General features: G+C 42.8%; 1 protein-coding gene across 1 annotated transcript in view; it reads right to left on the bottom strand.

Moving 5' to 3' along the window:
- TRPC7 (transient receptor potential cation channel subfamily C member 7) overlaps positions 1-24,602 on the bottom strand; it is a 1,529,313-nt gene that overhangs the window by 1,182,008 nt on the left and 322,703 nt on the right. Inside the window, exon 2 of the mRNA XM_069199219.1 lies at positions 10,529-11,305. Coding sequence (XP_069055320.1) covers positions 10,529-11,281 — 753 coding nt within the window. The 5' untranslated portion in view covers positions 11,282-11,305. The remainder of the gene's footprint in view (positions 1-10,528; positions 11,306-24,602) is intronic.

Below are 24,602 nucleotides of genomic sequence, written 5' to 3'. Positions count from 1 at the left end.
AGACTCCTTTTGCTTTTTAATTGATAACTTGACTAGTGTATTGTGGATTTTTCTCATTTTGGTCTTGTTTTGTTTAGCTAAATATTTTCTATTGTTGTAAACTTGTGTTGTGTCATTTTGTTGTGTTTTCATTACGTTACTGTGTGTGTTGGTACAAATACTTTAAACCTAGCACTCTGAAGTTAAGCCTACAGCTTGTGCTAAGTTAACAAGGGGGTAAGCAGGGGTTAGCTGAGAGTGAGTCTCTTTTACCCTGACTAGAGTGAGGGCCCTTGCTTGGACGGGGGTAACCTGACTGCCAACCAAAGACCCTATTTCTAACAGTGATTATATTTACTTAATTTTGTCTTTCAGCAAGCGCAAGGCCTACCTTGGTTTTTCACTGTGATAACACTTTGAGGAGGTAGGATCCCAAGGAAATTCACTTGGTTATTTCTGTTCCATATCTTTTTAAAATGTAAAGGCAGTCCTGAAAGAAGTCTTTTAGATGATAAAATAAAATTTCCCTCCATGAGTCTTTCCAAAGCTTTAACAACCCAGGGCAAAAATCCATGTAGATCCAGGGATTCAGTAATCATACTTTTGCACATCTGAGGTACATTGCACACTTCCAACAATTCGGGTAGCATCTGGGAACTCTTCATACAGACTCTCTGTAGTATGTTATAGCTTAAACTGCACACACTATTGATTTTGGAGTAGAAGCATTTATTTTCTTACCTATACTTTGTTAGTTTCCTCCATTTCAATATGATTTTATAATGAACTTAATCAGAAGCAAGCTCAAGATAACAATGTACAGGTAATTGTCTTTCATTCATTATACGATCATAAAATACATAAACACCAAATGGGCTTCTACAGGAATATAGATAGATAATTGTCCAGTTGTGTGACTGCAGGAATTTTTATAAAGTCCTTATAAATGGAAGAAATGGTTTGTCTTATTGTTCCAATTTTGCTCTTGCACTTAATGTACCCTAAAGTTGTTATTTCTAGGCTGGATAATTGTGACCCTCCAGTGGGTACTCTTGTAGGCAACAAGATAATAGCTCACAGAGAAGTCATCTCCTGTAATCTAATATGTCCAAGAATCTGAAATATTCTAAGCTAATTTACAATTAAGTATATTGAAATTTTGACAAGGTGCAAGAGATGTCCAAATGTGAATAAAAGCCTCATGGCCATGAGGATCATTCATATTTTGTCCATTCTTGAAGATAATCTCAAAGTCAAAGTCTTGGAGTAACAATCCTCCAGGAAGATCCTGCAAAACATTTTTCTTCTTACCTGCCTTCACTTTCTTACCCAAATAACCCTAATGGTTTATATTTCCAGGGGAATAAGGAATGTTTAGGCCAGGAAACAGAAAATGAAAAGAGTACAATCTAAAATCTGAAATTGTGGTAGGATAGTAATTTTAATTAGATGTATCTATCCAGATAAGGTGTTAAACTATTACTTGCCTTACAATGCTCATGATTTTTGTCCAACAAAGTAGTGAATTTGAAGGCATGGTAGTCAGGAATATCTTCATGGACATAGACATCAGGGACCTCTTGAGTGTATTATTCACTGAAGACACTCATGCAGCATAATAGTAAGGCCATCTCCAAACAGCACACATTATGTTTCACTCTTTATTGTATACTCAGCTACAGATTAAAGAAATTATATGAGCTCAATTGTTAGTTCAATAGTAATTGCTTTGGTGGCCATACAGAATGCAATGACATTGGCATATAATTATGTCCTCTCCATGAAATAAGCTCTGAATTGGCTCCTATGTTGTTATTTCTATTGCATATGGTTTAATTAGGAAGCCAAGCACAAGGGGAATGTGGGCATAATGTCTTTTACCCCAAGTTTTGGATGGAATACCACACAAGCCTAAATTCATAAACCAAAATTCAAAAGTCAACCTATCAATAGCTTTTTCAACAATAGGAAGGCAACATTTCTGGGATGATCAACATCACTCATAAATTATACAGATTCAGGTAAGGTATTACCATGGAAAATCTCAGTTTGATCTACCTGTATCATGATCCTTGCCGCAGATGCAATCTAGTTGGCTAAAATGTTCATATTTATTTTCTAATGAGTGTTAAAGATTACGATTAGGCAGCATTTTAGAGAGATTTACAAAAACAAATGCTCATGGGAAGACTCCTTTGATAAGCATATTATTGAAGGTATCGACCCAGAATAGACCAAGAGAGTGCACAGCATTTATAAACCGTGTTGCTTCTGAAACTGTGTGGACCCAGGAATTTATTCAGTCAAATGAGAGGCTTAATACACTGATTAAAAAACATTATTACTAATGACAGATAAAAGGGTTAGGCCACATGCATCATACTAAACACTGGAACCCAATAAATACTACACCTTATGTTAGCCCTTGAAATACGTGGGTGTTGGAAACTCCAGTTGATCAGTTATGATTTTCAAGGGTATGGCAATGGTAGATGGGTATTTGTAACCATATTCCCTTCTTATTCCTGATCTCTATTACTATGATCTGATATCCTACAAGGAAAAATATTCAAAGGAGGCCCTTGGGTCTTACTTATGAACACATCTATTAGTGATGCTTCATATAGGAAGGCTGGAATCATGTTAGTATGAAACCCCCTCTTAGTTCAGCAGAAAGGAAGAAAGATCCTTACACCTACAACGAAATAAGGAATATGTAACCAATGTTTAAAATTTTATAGGGTTACTTTCCTCCTTCTATATGTATAGAGATAAAGCTAGGCTTACTAAACTATAGTAGTGGAATTTAGTTATGTTTTCAAAATTCTTAACCATTACATTAATAGTTGCTAATAAAATTAATTATATCTAAATGTATCTTAATTTTTTTATTCTGGTTTGCCAGAAGTTCTGAATGGATTTTGCTAGTCAGTGAGTCGATGGGTCCACGCCTATATTTAAGACAGTTTTGGCCTCATCACGAGTCTGGCAGTCACTCACCGCCATATCATGACCATGGCAGTCGTGCAGTGGTGGGACTGGCAGAACTGCCAGGATCTGAGATTCCAACAGTCTGGTGGTTGCGGTGGTCCGAATCCGCCAGCGCAGCACTGCAAGAAGCACTGCCCTGGGGATTACAACCTCATTCTCCGCCAGCGATTTCATGAAAAGGCTGGTAGAGAACAGGTGCAGGGGGCCCCATGTACTTGGCATGGGCAGAGCAGTGGCCTCCCTGGCCAGTACCATTGCAATGTCACTGTCTGCTTTGCAGGCAGTGAACATTGCGAGGGTGCTGTTGCACCCTGAATTCTACAGCATTGCTGCTGGCTCGATTATGAGCCCAAGACAATGCTGTAGGGTGTTTCCGACTAGGTCAGCAGGATTGAAACTCAGGTTTCTGCCCGCTGACCTAGAGGAAAATTCTTAATGGGCCTGGCGGGGAGGTAGCCACTATGGCGGCAAACTCCCTGTTGGAAGTTCAGCGAACGGCCTAAACCGTCCACCAAACTGGTAATAAGGCCCTTTATCATATGTGTGTGATATGTTCTTGCTTTAACTTGTTTTTTCTGTTAATGGTTAATTAACATAACTTTGTGTTATTTTCTTTGTTTTGAATGTGTTCCTGATAAAAGTAAAGAACAACACTGAAATGAATAATACAGATTTAATTGGGCTATCTTTATGACATAACATAAATGAATAATATGCCACATCATTCCTAGCATTTTCACTAAGTCACTGTAAATTAAAATCAATCAGATAGACGTTTCAGAATGTGCTTTGCCCAGCAGTAAAAAGGCTGTTACCAGCAGACTTCCAACTGAATGTTACTGGGAGTTTATAATAAAGTTTCTCTTTCAGATCTTGAAACAGGTCTGATGAGTATTTATTCATTTCAGATGTTGAAATGAAACTTTTAGATTTCTTCAAATAGGGCTTTTCTCAGCATCAAAGGTTGAAGTATCAAAGTAGAATGTATTCCTTTGTTGTCTTTTTCTAGTTTTTTTTTAATGTCAAGTAGTCTGATCCTGAATTCTTAAAATAGTACAAAAACAGTAAAATAGTATGTGAATCACCTCTCATATTTTCCAATCAGTGTACTACATTTTTTTCTGTGTGAGAGTGTCTTTTGCCAGAGAACATCACCCAGAAATCCGGGGAAGCAAATTGAAACAGAGCATAATTCTTTGGTAACTGGGCAGAGGTATAGTTTTCCTCTATACTCCACCCTTTGCACTGTACCATTTCTATCACCTTTAGGTAAAGCCTTCCAACAAGACCTCCCATAGAGAAGGAATCCAGAGATCCACAGTCGAATATACCGATGTTTTACCTGGTCCTCTCAAGTCCAGCTGACAGGACAAGAAGAACCAGAACAACCTTCCCACCCATCCCCAATTATTGTAACTGAATATTCTAAGCATGGAGCAGAGACAAATGTTTATCACAACCATTTGCATGGTTTTTTGTCCATCTCTCCATCTCAGAAGGTTTGATTATCTAATTGATGTATTTCAGGCTTTAAAATATGCAAACTACTAACTCTCTCAGAAGAATAGAGATATTTTCTTTTTAAATTGTATGCTTCATATATCATACATGTATCCATCAAATATCAAATTACTACCTGCCTCCAGGGTTAGGTTAAAACAACAACCAAAATATTGTATTAGAAGCTATCAGCCAGTTAAAGTATCCTGTCTGTTATTTATCTGGTTCACTGAGGGCACATGAAAAACCATATACATGGGGAAATTATTCTACTACACACCTACAAAATCTACCCATTTAAACATGGTGTGGGAAATCCAGGTTTATAACAGTGTATAGTGTTATTTAATATTAATTAAATATCTTGTGTCATTCTGGTCATTGAGAACAAAATTTGGAGGTACAGAAATATCAAAAAATGAAAATACTGTAAGGAGATTCATTTTCTCATAATTCAGCAAGTTACAAGCTGCTCAGGGCAGCTGACTTGGTAAAGGCTTCTTTTTTATGTATATTCTCAAATCTTCTGACACCGGTCAACATTGGCCACTGTTGGAGTCAACAAGATGGGTTTTCTGTTTTACAGTACCTGCGAACCATCCTTTGTGAATATGCTGACTCACTAGGTAGTATTTTGTGTTCTTTATTAGATGACACATACAGGATTCTTTAGGATTGTTGTCAAGCATTCTACCACTTTCAACATTTTAAGCTTTGCAGTTCCCAATTATCTTGCAAATATCATTGTCTCTCTTCACTCAAAAACTGCTCATGATGTATTACTTTTCTCTGATATAGACAAACCCTTATAAAATCGATTTCTCATTTGACATCATAAATTATTTTGTGCAATGTTATGAAAAGTAAATAACTGATTTCATGATACACTTCAAAAGTAAAATTAGAAGTGCTGATTATATGACAGGTGAACTACTGAATTTTCCTCTATGTGTGAATTTAAAGACACAGTAGCTTGATGATTAAAGTGTTCCAAGTTCAGTGTTGTCTGCATGAAGTTTAATATAATTATACAAAATTCACTCTGAAAAGCTCAAGATTCACAATTAATAGGTGTATGACGTCCTTTAAGCTCTGTCACACAAACCTATTATAAAGACAAATTAAGAAAACATTGATTGATATGTTAGTTAAAAGATCCTATGTCTTAACTAGATGGGAGTGACAGGTGAATTGTCTCATGGGCTCCTCTTTTATTGTCTTTTCGTTTTTTTTAATGAAAAATGAAAACAACAAAGACAAGAAAAGATGTTGTACTTTTTGTTGTAGCTAATCAAGATACGTATATACAATTTTCAAATGTGTTTGTCTCATTACTACTTGTTGCATGACAATTCTGACTTTATATCAAGTAGTTCATGAAAAGGGGAGCCTTTTTAGACTTCAACTTTTGGATAATAAGCAAATGGTGGATCAGCTAAGCGTATCAATGTAATGACTTACCCAATGAATTAGTGGATCTTTAACAAATCTTACAAGGGCCGTTTTGTAACAATTCTAACTCTTCACATCAAACCCTACTTATGATAACATACTCCTGCCTAATCAGCACTTATAAATGTGCACATGGCCAGAACTTGTGGAACAATCACCTATAACATTATAAAAGCAATAGGGGCATTTAAGTGATTTTATGGGAATTAAATGTATGTCTTTTTTTGGGGTATTTAACAAACTGCCACATACCGTAAAACTATGTTTAGTATTGTTTGGTGTCAAAAACACATGTACATTAATCTACTTAATCATTATGTGTGATACACTGAAATACAATTTTTCACTGACTGTGTATGGAACATTGTAAAGGGGAATTCCACAGTGAAACTTGTCAAACATCTATTCATTGGTCCAATTATATGGGAGTCACTCTCATGTGTATGTGCTTTTGCCACCATATTGCAAGTATGTTAGACATTAAGCATTCCCTGTACATTATACAGATATTAATGGGAAAAGAAAGGTAACCACAATCTCACTTTATATGGCGGAATACATTTTGACATGGGAAAGGTGACAGTACTGATATCTTTCCTAGTTTCACCCTGCCTATCGGTATAACAAATGAAATTTGCAGAATTACTGTATCAATGTATTTATTATAAAAGCTCACATCAGCTCATAAAATTCAGATGTACTGTGTCAAACATTCATTTCCAGATATATTTTTGGTCCAAAGTGAAATAGTCACTAAAGTTGCCATTAGAGGTACTCATAGCAATAACTTTGGGTGAATGAATTTATTGCAAAGCTTCTTGCTGATGTACTGTGTCACCTTATGTGCCCGCTATTCAGAACTGCTGCTGGATAGTGTCTTCTTCATAGAGAAAGAGGTTAGTACTTACACCTTGAGTCAAGTTTAACATTTAGATGAAATGATGTTCTGTATCTTTTAGAATGAATATTAAGTTTTTCTTGCAAAACTGCACAACAATGATATTATGTTAACTGTACATTAAAAGCCTAACATATTGTAACTGCAAAAATTGGTTCCTGTAAGTGATATTCCATCAAATATTGTTTTCTGATTTCTCTATACCAAGACTCAGAGTGCCGACTCTACTGTGATACATCAGCCGGTTAACTGCTATCAAAGATTCGGATTTCTTGCTAACGTTCTCATTTTGGCATATGTTATGGCAAAAAACATTCTTCCAAAACACATCATTCTTAAACCACAGTTCATGGTTAGGCCTGGCTGCAATTTGTGGAGTTCTGCTATGCGGAACTCCGCAAAGTGCCCAAAAAGCTCTGCCATGCTCCACGGAGTTCCGTAAAGGGGATGAGTGTGGTAAGTTGTGCTTCTAATGCTGCTTTTTAGAGATGGGAGTTTGTCCCAGGGTGTAAAATCAGCGTGAATGGTACAACACACAGTGCAAGAGGGCACAGCTTCTTTCTGCCACTCTAGTAGATTTTCATTTTGAGCTGCAGTTTCCTCAGTGCAAGCAGCAGGTTTCAAATGCAAGCTGCAGCAACAGCACCTGTTGAGAAATCTCTCATGGTGGTGGTCTAGCATGTGATTTGCGCTCGCCAACCTAACGTTAGTGAGCAGGAGAGAGGAAAAACTCTGCGCCACTCAGCAGAATTTTTCAGAACTCCACGCTTCATACGGAGTGCAGAGAGGGCAAAACTCTGCAAACTCCACCTGCAGAGAGGAATTCATCACCCACTCATATTCTCGGTGTAGCACCTTTTACATCATCTAAAGAGAAACCTTGAGCTGAATTATCAAAGGTTTCTCAGGGCAGTAATATGTGCCTGTGTGCACTTGATGTCATCCAGGGCCACTTTACTATAACAGACGGTGCTGCAGAAGCCCCATGTTGAATACAGGTTATGTTGGTGCTTAATGTGCACCGACATGATCTTCAGGAGGCATGCCCTCATTTCATGGAGAGATAGAGAAATGAGGGAATGAAATAACTTAGTGCCCGTTCCAAACTACAGAGGTGGGAACAAAATCAAGGAGCGCATCAAGTGATGCACTGACTGTTCGCCAAATAGAGGCAACTCAAAGTCAGTGCCCTGGTTAGACGGCACCTTTCAAAAGGGGTCAAGTGTATCCCAGGGCCCCTTTGGCATTACATTGCAGGTGAGTGCAGTCACGCACTGCACCCACCTGAAAGGGAATCTTGTGCTCTTAAACTCAGGCCGATTTAGCATCTGCTTGGAGGAAGGTGGATCAGCAGCTATAAAGAACCAGCCCGCCTCAATATTGTGCTGTTGCTTATTGGAGGCTTCAGTTTGTGGCTGCACTGAGAATAGTGCATTCACAGTAACAAGGCAGTGTCTCCTCCTGGTCTACACCTGGCATACCTAGTTAAAGATGTGTAGAGCACAGACAGAGACAGTTTGGCCAAATGCAACACGGTCCTTGAACTGGCATTCAAGCGTTCTTTAACACCCCCTGCCCAAATATCAGTAAACACTTCACCTAATATGTTCATGTGGTAGCTGAATAATACATTTCCTATGTAGTCTGGCTCGATGAGCTGGTTTGTCTAACTGATAATACTTGGCTTCCCTGTCATTTTTGTCTTTGGTAGTGCCTCTGCCTAATGATAAACACTGTTTCCAAAAATCTAAATATTTCTTTCAGTTTATGGGCTTCTGGCCCTTTGTTTCAAACAAATCATGCTGTATATATATTAAATTCCACTGCACTAATAAATCATCGAATCCAGGTTTTTAATCCCATCCTTTAACGTTTGTAATATGGGTGCCCGTTTCACGAAAGAGATTCGAATTCAAAAATGGCATTCATGTTGTATGTTTTATCCAGTAACAACTTTAAAAGGACGTACAGAATTTTAAATCTAACTGTAGTATTTAGACAAAATATTCATATTGAGCACGGCAGAATCCGTGTGCTAGTATAGCTACATAAATCGGTAATACAAGTCACAAGCGCTGGCCAATTTTTACCATCGTAAAACTGAATTTCAGGCTTGCCTTCCTTCACCTAGGCCACTTCACGGGTGAATATAAATTGTACTTGGACAAATGTTAGAAAAGAAATGTTAAACATCAAAAAAGTCAAATCACCTCATCGAAATAGCTAAAGTTAATGCATTGTATTATATTTCTGGTATAATTACAGATACAATAAATGAGAGCATGCACTGTAAACAAAACGTCAACTGAAATGAGTTCACTTTGTGCATCACTATAACAGGAGAAACAGAATCCTCCCTATGGTCATCTGTTATTTAATGGTTGTACTTTTTGTATAGAAAATATTCAAAAGTAATCTAATATAAAAAAAATCTAAGAAAGCTTAGTTTGTGAAGATGTGTGTTTCAGCAACAATTGCACTTTTAACATTTACTGCGAGTCACTTAGCTCACTGTGTATATCTACTAGTATTATTGTCACTGTCGAGGGGAGTTATTTTATTTTCCTCATTACGCATTTCAGCTTAACCTACAAAGTGTGAAAATGCGACATGTTTATTACACAATAGTGAATGAAAGTACATGATCAAAGCTCTTGACGAAATTAAATTGACTCCTTGTGGTAATCGCCATCAACTCCTGCAAAGCAGAATCTCAATTTACTGCATCTTGCAAAAATGTCTATCCAGATTTTTCCCTCTCTTTGGGTGCTGATGTGAGGAATGCAAATGAAGAAAATATCCTTTTGATGTGATTTGTTTGCTTTGCATTCCTAGATTATTTTCAAAGAACAGCATCAAGTCAGAAGATGCATGAACCACAGTTTTGGAAGCAACAAGAAGGATCTAAAAGATGAAAAGTGCCAACAGAATTGCAATAAGAACATTTATATTTTTCAAGCTTTGATCCTTTTCTATCAAAGTACACACAAATAATGTAAATTCTAAATACACTGCAACATAATAAGTCATGGAACAATAGTTTGCTGATTGGTTTTAGTGTTCTAGTTTTCGCAAATTAAGTGCAAAACGGTGAATATGGGCAATCAGCGAGGGTGATCGCCCGTGTGACTTTTTCCTCAAGGTTGAGTATCAAATGAACTTCGACAATGATGGAAAGCATCTTGCAGAGTAGACATGCCTACCTTAAAAGTGAAAGACAGACAGACAAGACTCCTGCATTAAACCACTGTTCTGAGCGATTAGAAGTGAAATGTAACGGTGTGTTGTTTATTTTCGGATACCAAGAGTTGTTTTTGGTGTGTGATCGTTTTCCTTTCCTTTTACCTTTTCAGTACAGCAATTAAACAAAAACGCAAACATATAGATATATAAATATATTTATAAGTAAACCGCTAACACAGAAATGTTTTACCCTAGAACTCCCTCTCTCCAGGGAAACCCACACAAAACAGCTTTCTATGAAAAATAGAAGCACTGGAAAATACATTTAAGAAGAGAGGGGAGGGATGACTGCATTAATAGCAAATTTAGCTAACTTTGGGCACTTTAAATTATACAAATGCAGGCAAACAGCATGAAAACTATTTAGAAAGCTCTGCGAGGTTTTCGAAACGTAGTCGAGTGTATGCAAGAGGGATTTGCCTTTCATACTTGTTCATTAAATAAGAATAATGAAAAAATAATTACCTTAAATTCTGTTTCAATGTTAGCTAATCTTGCCAGCTCGTTACTCAGTTCTAAAGCAGTAAGTACAGGGTCTTCGCTGGAGAGGGCTAGATAAGCTGCACTTGCCAATGCCTTGTAGGCATTCATCCTTGAGCGAGAATGGCTGAACGAGTCCTTCCTCTGCTTCTCAATACATTCATTGCATTTACAGAAGTAGTCGTGGGGTCTTTCTATCCGCGCTCCTTTGATTAGAAGAATATGAACAATCTCATACTCCTGACAATGTGCCGCCAGTATTATTGGAGTGACATCGTGAGAAAACCGAGTTCCATCTTCATCGTATGCGTAAAAATCATCATCTCGGAGCTCCTGCTCCAGAGGGCTCAGAGTAAGACGCTGCCCTTGAGCAAAAGCGGGGTGACTCAGTATCGCCTCAACAATCCTTACGTACCCTTTGCTGATCGCTAGCAAAAGAGCATCCCCGACTCTGGCCAAGTTTTCTTTTTTCAGGAGGAGTTCAGTTACCTCTAAATGCTCATTCCCGACAGCAAGCTGTAATGCATTTTGCCCCATATAATCAACACAATTAAAGTTCAATGTTTTGGACTCTTCCAGCATTTTCCGAACGACTGGAATGTTGCCATATTCAGCAGAATCTAAAAATCGTTCTTCTTCTGCAGTCAAACTAGTTCCTTTTTCATTGAACATATAGGCGGGGCCTCGAATCGCCTGCCTCCGCCCCTTTTCCCGCAGCGTAGTATGCCTTCGATGCATCTTTTATGGCTGATAATTGTTACTCTTGACAAAGAAGAGAAAGAAAGAAAATCAATAAACACATATTCAGTTCAAATTGTGGTAAAATATAGAATTTTAGATTGCGGTCATTAGCGAAATGAAAACGAAGATTTTGTTATCAAACTACAGGTGGCACAGAACATAATCAACGTTGTATTAAGTCAGAATAAGATATGTAGAGCTGCATCTGTGGAAGAAAAGTAATCCTCTATTATTTACACATGACAGTTATTATCGGGCAAATGCTGCGAATTATTTATAATTCGATAAAAATTCCCGATAGAAATACAACTGAGTTTGAGCTAAAACGGCATAACAACACGAGGCGAACCCACAATAACGTGAACCTAAATGTAATGAGTTGCAAAGGCACGCTTTTTAATCTGACTGTTAGTTCCAGGGTCTCTGATAATCCGTCACTCTGACAAAGTTGGGAATTGTATGTAACCACATCTTTGGAAAGAAGTGAAGAATCTATATATTTGTTCTTAATCTTTGTTAAGTTTCGATTCTCTTCAGCAAATGGCTTCATTAAGCAGTGCTTATATATGAGCATCACACTGCCAACCAGACTATCTGTAATGTAACCAATTTCATTCGGCGAAATGTGGTCCCAATGTGTTCTGCTGTTCTTGATTCCTTAGGCCTTCACGTTTCTGCAACCTGTACAGACTCCTTGTGATGAGACTGAGCAAGAGTAGGCTATGCCTACTCTCTGCGTTGATACAATTCAAGCACCATAATTCTAAAACATCTGAAATATGCACTTAATAAAGACGCGTCTTTTGAAATAAACAATTGTTTTTTGTTTTTGTATATATTAGTTTCGAGGACTGCAAAACTTGTCTTAGCAATACAGAGCATTTCCTTCATTTTTAGGAAAATATCACTACCCATCACGACCCGTCATCAAAAGGCGTTTAAAAGCTTAGTAATATTAGGTTCGTCTTAATTATTTTTCCTTCACTATACAATATAGTCAAGACTAGGCCATAATAGGTAACGCCCCAGTCTTCCTCGAATACTTTGGACATGATTACGGGCACGTCGGGAAACAAAGTACTATATCTCGCACCTCATACATAATAATACGTCAGGATAGCCCCACTTATTAGGAGTTTTGGGGGGAAAATATGCAGATTTTGTATTTATCATATGGCACGTAAATACCATAAACATTTCCATAACGAAGTTGAAATTACTTAATGCAACTGATAATTATCGGATGCAATAAAAAAAAACTTCCAACCCATAAATTCCGACTTTTGCACAAAGGTTTACACACAGTGAGAATACACTGACTAACTCATAATAAGGCCCTACGTGGATTCTGTTGATAATCAGATTACCTCGTCTTTCTGCTGTTGAAAACTGGATTTAATAGGATTTCCAAAAATTGAACTCCAAGAAAACTAAGAAGCCTTTTTTTTTCCTGCCTCATCAATTATGTCAACTCCTCTATTGTACTTCTTTACTATCTTCATCACATTTTTTTTTTTTTAAGTTTCAAAAGTTTTATTAAGGATATATAAGGCGGTACATACAGCATATAAACAAACTGTTTAGCTTTCAAAACATTGTTTTTGTTCGTTTACCACAATTATTTCCATTGTAAGCATATATACATGTACTGTCAGGTAAGTAAAAATTCCCAGTTGCATAGTTGAGTTGTGTACCCTTATTTTGAAGAAGAGTGGAAAACAGGTGGGGGGGGGTGGTAAGGGGAGGGGGAGCGAGGATAGGGTTGTGTAGGAGGGGTTGGTCTTGGTATAGGGGAGAGACAAAATAGTCATATGAAATGGGGAGGGGGAGAGAAGGGAAAGAAAGAGGGAGAAAGAGGAAGGGTAATCGCGGGGGAATGTAGAATGAAGAGACTCGAGGTAGGCAGGGGGTCTTTGTATCCTGAGACTAGCTTGTTCAGGCCTAAGAGTAGATCGTTCTGTACTTCTCCGTCTGAAGCAAGTTATTATCTAGGGGTAGATAATATGTATGATAGATATGGTAAGGTCGGTTAGAGAGTGTCTACGTCTTATATGAGTTGATTTCTCAGTCCTTGTTTGTGTTAGGAAGCGACTTGTATTACTATGTTGGGTAGTTCAGGGTCTCAGGCATGTGACAAAATTAGAGGCCTGTGGATTGATAGAGAGAGAGAAAAAAGAGAGAGAGAAGAGAGGATAGCGTAGCTAGGGAGAGAGAGAGGGGGCAGTAGGAGATTAAGGGGGTGATTCTGATTCTGGCGGGCGGCGGAGGCCGCCCGCCAGAATTCCGCCCCCATTATACCGCTCCGCGGTCAGAAGACCGCGGAGGGTATTATGAGTTTTTCCCTGGGCTGGCGGGCGGTCTCCAAAAGACCGCCCGCCAGCCCAGGGAAAAACTCCCTTCCCACGAGGATGCCGGCTCGTAATCGAGCCGGCGGAGTGGGAAGGTGCGACGGGTGCAGTGGCACCCGTCGCGTATTTCAGTGTCTGCAAGGCAGACACTGAAATACTTTGCGGGGCCCTCTTACGGGGGCCCCTGCCGTGCCCATGCCATTGGCATGGGCACGGCAGGGGCCCCCAGGGGCCCCGCAACCCCCCCTACCGCCATCCTGTTCATGGCGGCTTTCCCGCCATGAACAGGATGGCGGTAGGGGGGGTCAGAATCCCCTCGGCGGCGCAGCGAGCTGCGCCGCCTTGGAGGATTCTTAGGGCCAGCGGAAAACCGGCGGGAGACCGCCGGTTTTCCTGCACTGACCGCGGCCAAAGCGCCGCGGTCAGAATGCCCTGCGGGGCACCGCCGGCCTGTCGGCGGTGCTCCCGCCGACCCTGGCCCCGGCGGTCTAAGACCGCCGGGGTCAGAATCACCCCCTAAATGTGTTTCCGGAGTCTAGGATTCTCAGAGGGTGATTGGTAATTAATATTCCCTAATCATTGATCATTGAACATTGATCATTCGTTGGTCATCCACCAGCCGCTTCATGGTCTCTTCAAGAATGGGCGCCAGACCTCCTCAAATTGTTCTGCTTGGTCCTGTAGGTTATAGATCACTCGTTCATGGGTAGCCGTTTGATACATGGCCGTCATCCATTCCATGGGTGTGGGGGCAATGCTAGATCTCCAGTGCCGGAGTATGCATATTTTGGCCGTGGCTAGCGCCGTGTGGATTAATCGTTTATGTGCCCGCGATAGGGAGGGATACGGGCGAATGTCATGTAGAATGATAAATGCTGGTGGGGTCGGTTTTGGTATCTGTATGAAGTCCGATAAGGCGAGGCGTACCGCGTCCCATAGTGACTGTACCGTGGGGCAGTGGCATAAAATATGAAGTTGGTCGCAATATGGCTCTGTGCATCTCCAACAGTTCGCGTGAGGTATCAACCCTGCCCTGAAGAGTTTAACGGGGGTCCAGTACCATCCCTGAAGGATTTTAAATAGGCAACATTTCAGGCGTGCTTCACGTACGCCCCTGTCGAGGGCTTCTAGTATGTCTGACCATTCTTCGTCCGTGTAGGTTATCTCTAGTATGTCCTGCCACTTTAAGCGTAGTCGTTCAAGTAAAGGCTGAGAGTAAAGGTGGTTAGTTAATTCGGCATAGAGGCCAGCCAAGACGCCGTTTTGTCGGCCCCATTTCTAAAGATAGGTGACGATGGGTGAGGTTTTGAGCAGCCACGGGGGGGGTTCCTAATGTTCTCCGCATACAGTGTTTGAGCTGTAGATATCGCCACTCCTGGTTACTTTGGATACCGAATTCTTCCTGGAGGGAGGCGAATGTGCGGAAGCTATCTGCATCTATTATGTGAGATATATTGTGGATACCTGCCTCGGACCATTGGGGCCATCTGAGAATAGTCCCTCCTATTTTAATGCTTTTATTCCCTGCTATGGGAGCCTGAGTATGCAGGGAGGGGTGTACTCCTAGTAGTCGATGGGCTCTGCACCACGCTGTGTTTGTAGCCTTGAGGATGGGGTTAGTTAAGGGAACGTGGTCGGCGTATGTTCCTCCCATCTCCGTATACTGTCCATATAGGAGTTTCTCTGTGATCACCCATTGCGGTGGATCGGCTATATCCGGAACCGTATATATTAGCTGTGAGAGTTGTAGGGCCAGAGAGTATTGTTCTATCGAGGGTAGTCCTAATCCTCCGTAGAGCCGTCGTGCCAGTATTATTGCAGGTTTCAGTCTTGGGCGTGAGGAGCCCCAGACGAAGGCCCTTATGGATGCGTCTATTAATCGGAGTGAGGAAAGAGGTATCTGTAGGGGAAGCATGCCTAACACGTATGTGAAGCGTGGTAAGGTGACCATTCTGACCGCCTGTGTCCTGCCCCACATGGACAGGCCTAGTAGGGACCATTTGGCAAAGTCTTGTTTCATTTTAGATATAAGGGGGTCTATGTTGTCCCTGACCATATGTTCTAGACCTCTGTTAATAAACATTCCTAAATATTTAAGGCGGGTCGGGGTCCATTTGAATTGAAGGCCATGTATCACTGCCCTCGTCGTTATGCGGGATAATGGTAGTGCCTCACTTTTATCCCAGTTTACCCGATATCCGGATAGGGATGCAAAGTCTTCTATAGTGGAAAGTAGTGCTGGGAGCGAGGTTTCTAGATCGGACATTGTTAACAGAATGTCGTCTGCGTAGAGATATATTTTGGATATGCCCCCGGCGATATGGATCCCTTTTATTTGGTGAGAATTTCGTATGGTGGCAGCTAGGGGTTCCATGGCCAATAAAAATAGAAGTGGCGACAAGGGGCATCCCTGGCGTGTGCCCCTTCCGATAGGGAATGGGTCTGACATGATGCCCCCACAGTTAACCTGTGCTGTGGGGTGGTCATATAATAAACGTTCTTTAGAGATAAATTGTTCCCCCAGGCCAAAATGCTTCATGGTTGTGAATAGGTAGGGCCACTCAATGCGGTCGAATGCTTTCTCCGTGTCTAGGGACAGGGCTAGGGCTTCGTCAGGTAATTGTATGGATTCTAACAGTGTATGGCAAAGAGTTCGCATATGATTTCTGGAGGTACGGCCTGGTACAAATCCTACTTGGGTATTGTGAATCAATGATGGTATCACCTTGCGGAGCCGAGCTGCTAGAACACTGGCTAGGAGTTTGACATCCCCATTCAAAAGGGAGATAGGACGGTAACTGCCGCAAAGAAGGGGGTCTCTCCCTGGCTTAGGCAAGATGACAATCGTGGCTTTATTGGATAGAGCGCCCAGGGAGCCTTCTTGACATGCTTCCGTCAGTGCTTCATGTACTGCGGTTATTGCCTCCTCCCCAGCCCATTTATAGAATTCCGCAGGGAATCCGTCCTCTCCTGGTGATTTATGGTAGGGGAGGCTTGTTATAACTTGGGTTATCTCTTCTTTGCTTATGTTACCGTCCAAGAGGGCCCTGCCTGCCTCAGGCAGACGGGGTAGATTGGCCGTGGCAAGGAATGTCTCCATTTGTGTTTGATCTGTCGTTGTTTCAGGAGTGTACAAATGTCGGTAGTACTTGGCGAACTCGTTTACAATGTCTTGTGGGCGAGTTAGCACTGCTCCTGAAGAAGATGTTATGGCCGCAATGGCAGAGGCTGCCTCTCTTTGTCGGAGCTGCGCCGCTAGGAGGCGACCTGCTTTTTCCCCTTGTTCGTAATGGCGGCCTCGCAATTTTTGCAGTGCGTATTCCGCCTGAGATGTATAGAGTTCATTGTGTGCCATGCGGGCCTGTTCTAAGGCGTGTCGCAGCCTAGGGGATGGTTGGGCGGTATATTGTTTAGTGAGGTCCTGTATCGTGGTCTCTAAGGTGGTTTGGCGGGCTATTCTGTCTTTGTTGGCCAGTGCTGCATCTCGCATCATATTCCCTCTTAGGGTTGCTTTTGCTGCCGCCCATAGGATCCTTTTTGAGGATACAGTGCCTGAATTCTCGGCCATGTATGTGGTTACATGAGCTTTTAATTGTTCCTTCCCTTGTGGAGAGCGATATCTGTGTACCGCCAATCGCCATGGTTTACGACCAGAGAAGGAGAGTCCCACCTGGATCCGGATTAGTATTGGGGAGTGATCTGAGAGCCCGCTGTCTAGGATACAGGTGTCTTGTATATGAGGGATTACAGTGTGTGATACTAAGAAATAATCCAGACGCGATTGGGTGCCATGGACGGTGGATAAGAAAGTATATTCCTTATCTTTCGGGTGTTGTATTCTCCAGCAGTCCACCAGACCGACGTCAGTGGTCAGGTCTGTCAGAAGCGCTCTGTCGTGATTGTTACATACATCGACAGGGCCTGTCCTATCCATTATGGCGTCTTGGACGAGATTCCAGTCTCCCCCGATTATGTATCGAGTAGTTCCGATTTCTGTCAGGAGGCGATTTAGCTGTAGAAGGAATGGGCGTTTTTGGCCGGTTGGTGCGTAAACGGATCCCACGCATAAAACAGTGTCCCCTAGTTTTAATTTAGCAAATATATACCTTCCTTCCGTATCATTCCAGGTTTTAATGATAGTGACCGGGAGGGATTTACGCACTAGTATCGCCACTCCACATTTGCGGGGTCCGTTACTTCCAGATTCCTGACTCGTTGGACGGCAGCAGAAGGCAACCCTCCCTACCCAATCCCGTTTAAGTTTACTGGATTCCAGAGTGTCAAGGTGAGTCTCTTGAATCAGAGCTATATCTGTTTTTTTGGATTGAAGATAGGACAGTATCTTTTTCCGCTTAACATAGCTCGTCATGCCGTGTACATTCCAAGAGAGTATGCGTAATGGTCGCGTCGCTTGAGGGTGGGGCTTTGACATATTGGATAATTGTGAGTAAGTAAGCACCCTCGATCCGGGGTTGGTGTTGGTGGGGGGGGAGGGAGGGTGGGAGATATTGACTTAGTAGTGAGAGTGGGAGTTGTGTTTCGATATGATACGGTGTTTTATTTTATTTTATTTTATACGGGGGTTAGTAGCTGGTGGAGGCCAAGGGAATCCTCTGGAGAAGAAAGAGAAGAGAGAGGAGAGGGTGAAGGAAGAGAGGCAATATAAGTAGGACGAGAGCCAGATGAAGGGGAAATATGAGGGAAAAAGAAGGCAAGGAGAAATGAGAGGGAGAAGAAAAGAGGGAGAAGGGGGGGAAGGGATGGATGCGTGTGCTGAAGTTGAGATTGAGAGTATAGCAAGAGAGCGTGCAATTTGGGGGAAGAATTGGAGAAGGGTAGGGATGAGGGAGGTTAGGAGTCCAACCTCCTTCGTTCGTTAGATCTGTAAACGGCGGGACCGATTTCTCTCGGAGCTCTCGCGCCGTCGGGCGGTCTCGATCGGGGGGGGGCGAAGGGGGGAAACAGCAGACAGCCAGTTATCGATATGTCGGTGATAAGGAGGGGTGGGGGGGGGCACACAGCAGTGCTTATGTTTATGTATCGGGGAGTGGGTCTGTTCATCGGTGGTTAGTGGCTAGTGTATTAGTTATATAACTAAAGTGTATATTGGCAGAAGTAATGATCGGTTAATAGCTATAGTACCTGAGCGGCGCTGGAGAGGATGGGGGGGGGTGTCGGGTGTTGATGGGGTATGGTGTTTAGGATGTTGTGCCTAGTACTTGATGTTGTATGGTATCGTAGGGTGTTTAGGAGTTCAAAAGATAGGGTCGTAAATTAAAGTAGGGACTGGGCAGACAGAAAGACCGAGACCGGCTGGCAAGGGGAGGGGGGGGCAGGGCAGAGGAGGGGGGGAGAGAGCTCAAACAGAGTATTATAGTTCTCGCGTATGCATGGGTACATAAAGATACTAATATACAGTATAATATAATACTTCCTGAGCATTTCTTTTCAACTATAACACTGCCTCGTCTCGTCTCGCCTTACAACTGTTCAATGACATATTAGGTTGATCAACATAACATATCCTGGCATCTTATCACATTATCATGTTAGGAGCCATTATGCCAAACGTCTCTCTATTAATCGTAGGATAGGTAATGAGTGTAGCTGAGCCCCGGGTTACGCGAGGATAGCGCGTATCTCATCCTATTACTAACTCCTTGCTGTGTATTATTACATCATAATACTGACCTACTAAGATCTTACTTGGTATGTGCCACCATCATAGTCGTTCTGTTGTTGATGATAGTTTAAGATAGTAATAATGATTAGGATGGGGGTAGGTACGAACATCTGGGGAAAAGAATAGCTAATAGTTTATAATTTACATTGTGATGTTATAATGTGGTGTGGAGTGGCAGTGTAGAATGTCATAATATTTCGCTTTGTTATGCGGTATTATGTTGTATTATGTCCTCGTGTTCTATTTTTTTTTTTTTTTTCCCCAGTTTCTTATTGTAGAATAAGGTAAAGTCAAGTAGTGGGAGCTTTGATATGTTTCAGGTTATATCGTATTGTGTGTCCCTGTATTGGAATTAATTTATCTTTACGTGGTCTAGTCCCATCCCTTGGGGTGATAATGGGGGCTAAACGGTTCTAATGTCGGCGCTGGTCGAGTGTGGTGTGTATTAGGAAAGTTTCACATACTTTGTTGTTTACTACCATGAGATATTTTGTAGTGTGTGGAATATAAGGTAAGTTCCATGATAGTTAATTAGTGTTTATTTTTTGTTATCAGTTTAATGCCCCTGTTACCTTGTTACCTTGTTATAGGGTTATAGGGTCGGGACCGGGCCCTTATTCAACATACAGTGAGTTGGTGGGGTCTGATCCCTGTTCTAGTAATCATCATCTGTTGTGTACTGAGGGCAAATAACGATTTACTGGTAGTTTTCCATTATAGGGCCTCGGCTCTAGTCATAAAGAGCATAGATTTTTCATGTATCTGGTTTTAACATTGATACTAGCAGTCTTAGACAATTACAATAGTAATACACATATGATCTGGAAAGGTACTCATCCTTCCGCGGAGTCTATAGTTGTTATTTTTGACTCTCTGGCGATAGTCCCATAAGTCGTCTTGTCGCGTTACCTTCTCAAGAAGACCCAGTTGTAGGCTTTAAAGGGGAGCGGGATTTGTCTCTTTCCGATAGTTGGGTGTGGGTTACTACTGCGTGTAAAATCTGACCCCTGTCATCATATGATCTAGTTAGTCTCTCCATGTCTCTACCTCTATGACTGGCTCCGGTGTCGTGTAGAGCCGTCTTCACCTTTTCTATTCCCGGGTGGGGGGTTTCGGCCCTATCACTGCCTCCTACAATGTCATGCTCACTGTCTGTGTTGTAAGAGTCCATAGGCTGGGATTGGAAAGAGTCAAGGAAGAGTCTCAATTCGTCGGGGTTATAAAAGTCCTTGGATACTCCATTTTTTGTAACCCACATTCTTGCAGGGTCAAAGAGACCGTATTTCATCTCTAGTTTGCGAAGCCGGGGTCGTAGGGCTAGAAAAACCTTTCTACGTTCGTTGGTTTCCTTGGAGTAATCGGCGGTTATTCTGATCTCGTGCTGGTCTATTCGGAAAGGGCTGTGGTTGCGTGCTACTTGGAGTATTTGTCGGGTTTGATTATGCCGCAGCAAGCATGCGATGATTGGGCGGGGCCTTGAGGAGTTGTCAGAGCGTTTTGGGCCTATCCTGTGTGCCCGTTGGAATTCTAGCGGCGGGTCAAAGTCCAATGAAATCATTTTTGGAAGAGTGGAGGTCAGAAAAGTCTGCATATCCGAGCCTTCTTCGTTTTCCGGGATCCCAAGTATGCGGATATTGTCTCTCCGGCTCCTGTCCTCCATGTCCGTTAGTTTGCTCCTGAGGTAGATGAAGTCTTGTTCTCGCACCTGAGACGTGTTGATCTGCGTCTCTAGTGATCCCATGCGTTGTTCTAGCCCTGTCATTCTTAATTGAAAGCCGGCAATGTCAGATCGCATGGATTTGGTTTCTAGTGTCAATGAAGTTATAGAGGCGTCCATCCCCTCTATGCGGCGGCTGACGGTGGTGATCTCTTGTAGTATCCTGTCCATAGTCGTGGATTGATCTTTATCAGGCATCGTGGTGGACTCGTTTAAAGGTGGCGATGTTTGAGGGTTTATCTTCGTGGGGGTTAGGCGTTTGTGTTGTAGCGCTTGTGAGAATAATAGTTGTCGTGCAGGCTTGCTGACAGGTTTATGGTTCGGTTTGTTGCCGGGCATCGCCTCAATTGTCTACAGAGTCTGACCACGTGGGGCCCGAGATTCCCTCCATAGATTCCGATAAGGATATCGATGTTCGGTGGCTTACACTGGTGTCAGCCCATTCCCTTCTCCTGTATCTCTGTTCTCTTGGCTCCCTCTGGCTCTCCTCATCTCCGGTGCCCCTCCAGTCGCTCACCCCTCTCGTCCCCTCGCCTCCACGTGCCTCCCGTCGTGCCCCTCTGCCCTCCTCAGTATTAGTTGTCTGGAGGGGGGGGGGGAGAAAGTTTATTATCTCAGCGGAAGGGCTTTTGTTGTCCCTCTGTGATGGAAAAGAGGGGAGAAGTCGTGCCTCTGCCTCCGGCGATGCCGTTCTTATTTTGAAGAGATTCGATCCTACCTCTCTTTGGGTTTCTCTCCCGGCTGTCGAAGGGGCCACACCCCTTTGCTGCGTCTTCCCGTCTCCCTGTGGGGGGCGGAAGGTCCACGGGTGTTTGTTGGCGTTGTAGGGAGATGGATGCGGGTCGTCACGGCTCCCGCAGTCCCTGCGGCCTGTTCAGCTTGCTCCTTGCCGCTACGGGCACGCCGTCCCCGGTCTTCCGAAGACGCGACTCCGCCCCTTTTTCCAGGCCTTATCGGCCTGGGGCGAGTCGCGAGTTTCCTGCCTTGCGTCCCGCTCCTACGGGGTCCCCGGACATTGTTCCGTGTCGCCGCTGTTGTAGGGGTGGAGGGGCACCGAACCCGGTGTGTTGTCCGGCTGTCTTCTCGCCCCCGTCACCCCTCAGGGACCGCCTCGGCGCGGAGCTCTCGCTCTAAGCGGCCATCTTGTTTCGTGGCCCGGCCACGCCCCATCTTCATCACACATTTTGTTCCTCTGCTAGGAATCTAGGTATCACATTTGATTCATCAATGACTTTTTCAGAACAACTCTCATTATTCATCAAGAATTGTCGTCCTCAGTTTTTACAATATTTAGAAAACCAAATCGGTTTTACCCTTTGTGTTGCTCAAAGTGCAAAGTGCTGCCTCAGAGTTTATTATTCTCATATTAAATATGATTCTTCACTATATAGTGGCCAGTCAAAGCACCTGGTCACACCACTTGCCTATCAAAAGCTCTGGCATTTGTCTTCTTTTCTCTTTTGACTCTCGTACTAAAGTGTCTCCCTTCCAGGATCTGGTTCGATGTTTACCATTTATTTTTCAGTTCAGATTTCACTACCTTCGTATCATTTATAAATGTCAACATTTACTTGATCCACATTTCATATTTAATTTCTGTATTCTCACTAAGTTGTTTCTTTCATTGGAATAACATAATGATTTCAGTGTTCTCCCTCTTTCTCTGAGTTTCTGAAAGTACTGAATAGGCATCTTCTGATGTTAGCTGACTGAGTTTTGTGTATATCCTTCTTGTACCTGTTATACGGTTCCTTCTAAAATTTTGGGACCGTATTAAGAAAACAGAACTTTAGAATGTAGAGACTCAGTCCATCCACACCATCAGAAGCTTTCAGCACAATTCCTATCAAGTTCAAAGTGCCTCCCTGTTAGAAATGGGGTCTGTGGTTGGCAGTCAGGTTACACCCTGTCCAAGCAAGGAGCCTCACTCTAATCAGGGTAAAAGAGAATAACCCTCAGCTAACCCCTGCTTACCCCCCTGGTAGCTTAGCACAAACAATAGGCTTAACTTCAGAGTGCTAGGTGTAAAGTATTTGTACCCACACACACAGTAATTTAATGAAAACACTACAAAATGAGCCAACAGAGGTTTAGAAAAATAGAAAATGTTGTCTAAACAAAACAGGACCAACATGACAAAAATCCACAATACACAAGTCAAGTTATCAATTAAAAAGCAAAAAGAGTCTTTGTGTGGGTTTAAACACACACCAACACTGTTAGCGAGAAAATGCACCTTGGGTGTGTCAAAAATAACCATGCATGGGCGAGGGTGCGTCAGAAAGGGCTTGCGATGCGTCGATTTCACTCACGAGAGAGACCTTGCGTCGTTTCTCCTTTTGTCAGGTCGGGGCGCGTTGTTTCTTCTCTCTGCAGGAGAGTGATGGGTTGATCCGGTCAGCATTCTTGGGTCCGAGAAGACCTTGAGTTGTTTTTACACGCTCAGCGGACTTTGTCGGAAATCCAGCGTCACGATGATCCAAAAACCATGCAGCGCGGGTTGCGATCTCCCAGCCTCCATCAGCGATGCTGGGCATCATTTCTCCTGCTCTGTACGTCGATTCTTGGGTCGTGTTTCCGGTGAGCGTCGATTTTCAGCAGCGGAGCCAGCGGAGCCAGCGGAGCGGCGTTTCTTTAGCCGGAGATCGGAGTTGCGTCAATCTTTTCCCCGCACAGCATTCTGTGCGTGGATTTCCTCGTCTTATGCTGCCAGCTTCTACTTTTAGGGTCCCAGGAACTGGATGCGCATGTGCACCACAGGGCAGAGTAGGAGTCGTTCCAGAGACTCCAGGTGCTGGCAGAGAGAAGTCTTTGCTGGCCCTGAGACTTCAAACAACAGGAGGCAAGCTCTAAATTAAGCCCTTGGAGATTTCTTCTCAAGATGGAAGGCACACAAAGTCCAGTCTTTGCCCTCTTACTCTGGCAGAAGCAGACCTTCAGGATAGCTCCACAAAGCACAGTCACAGGCAGGGCAACTCTTCTTCCTCAGCTCTTCAGCTCTTCCCCAGGCAGAGGTTCCTCTTGTTTCCAGAAGTGTTCTAAAGTGTGTGGTTTTGGGTGCCCTTCTTATACCCAATTTCTCCTTTGAAGTAGGCCTACTTCAAAGCAAAGTCTCTCTTGAATGTGAAATCCTGCCTTGCCCAGGCCAGGCCCCAGGCACTCACCAGGGGGTTAGAGACTGCACTGTGTGAGGGCAGTGCAGCCCTTTCAGGTGTGAGTGACCACTCCTCCTCTCCCTCCTAGCATAGATGGCTCATCAGGAAATGCAGACTACACCCCAGCTCCCTTTGTATCACTGCCTAGTGTTAGGTGCAACCAGCCCAACTGTCAAACTCAGCCAGACAGGGAATCCACAAATAGGCAGAGTCACAGAAATCGTATAGGCAAGAAAATGCTCACTTTCTAAAAGTGGCATTTTCAAACACACAATCTTAAAATCAACTTTACTAAAAGATGTATTTTTAAATTGTGAGCTCAGAGACCCCAGACTCCACTTGTCCATCCGCTGCCAAAGGGAATATACACTTTAATCATATTTAAAGGTAGCCCGCATGTTAACCTATGAGAGGG

This window comes from Pleurodeles waltl, chromosome 7, assembly GCF_031143425.1.
Source record: "Pleurodeles waltl isolate 20211129_DDA chromosome 7, aPleWal1.hap1.20221129, whole genome shotgun sequence".
NCBI lineage: Eukaryota > Metazoa > Chordata > Amphibia > Caudata > Salamandridae > Pleurodeles > Pleurodeles waltl.
The sequence above is the reverse complement of the archived record's forward strand: the minus strand, read 5'-3'. Positions and strand labels throughout refer to the sequence as shown.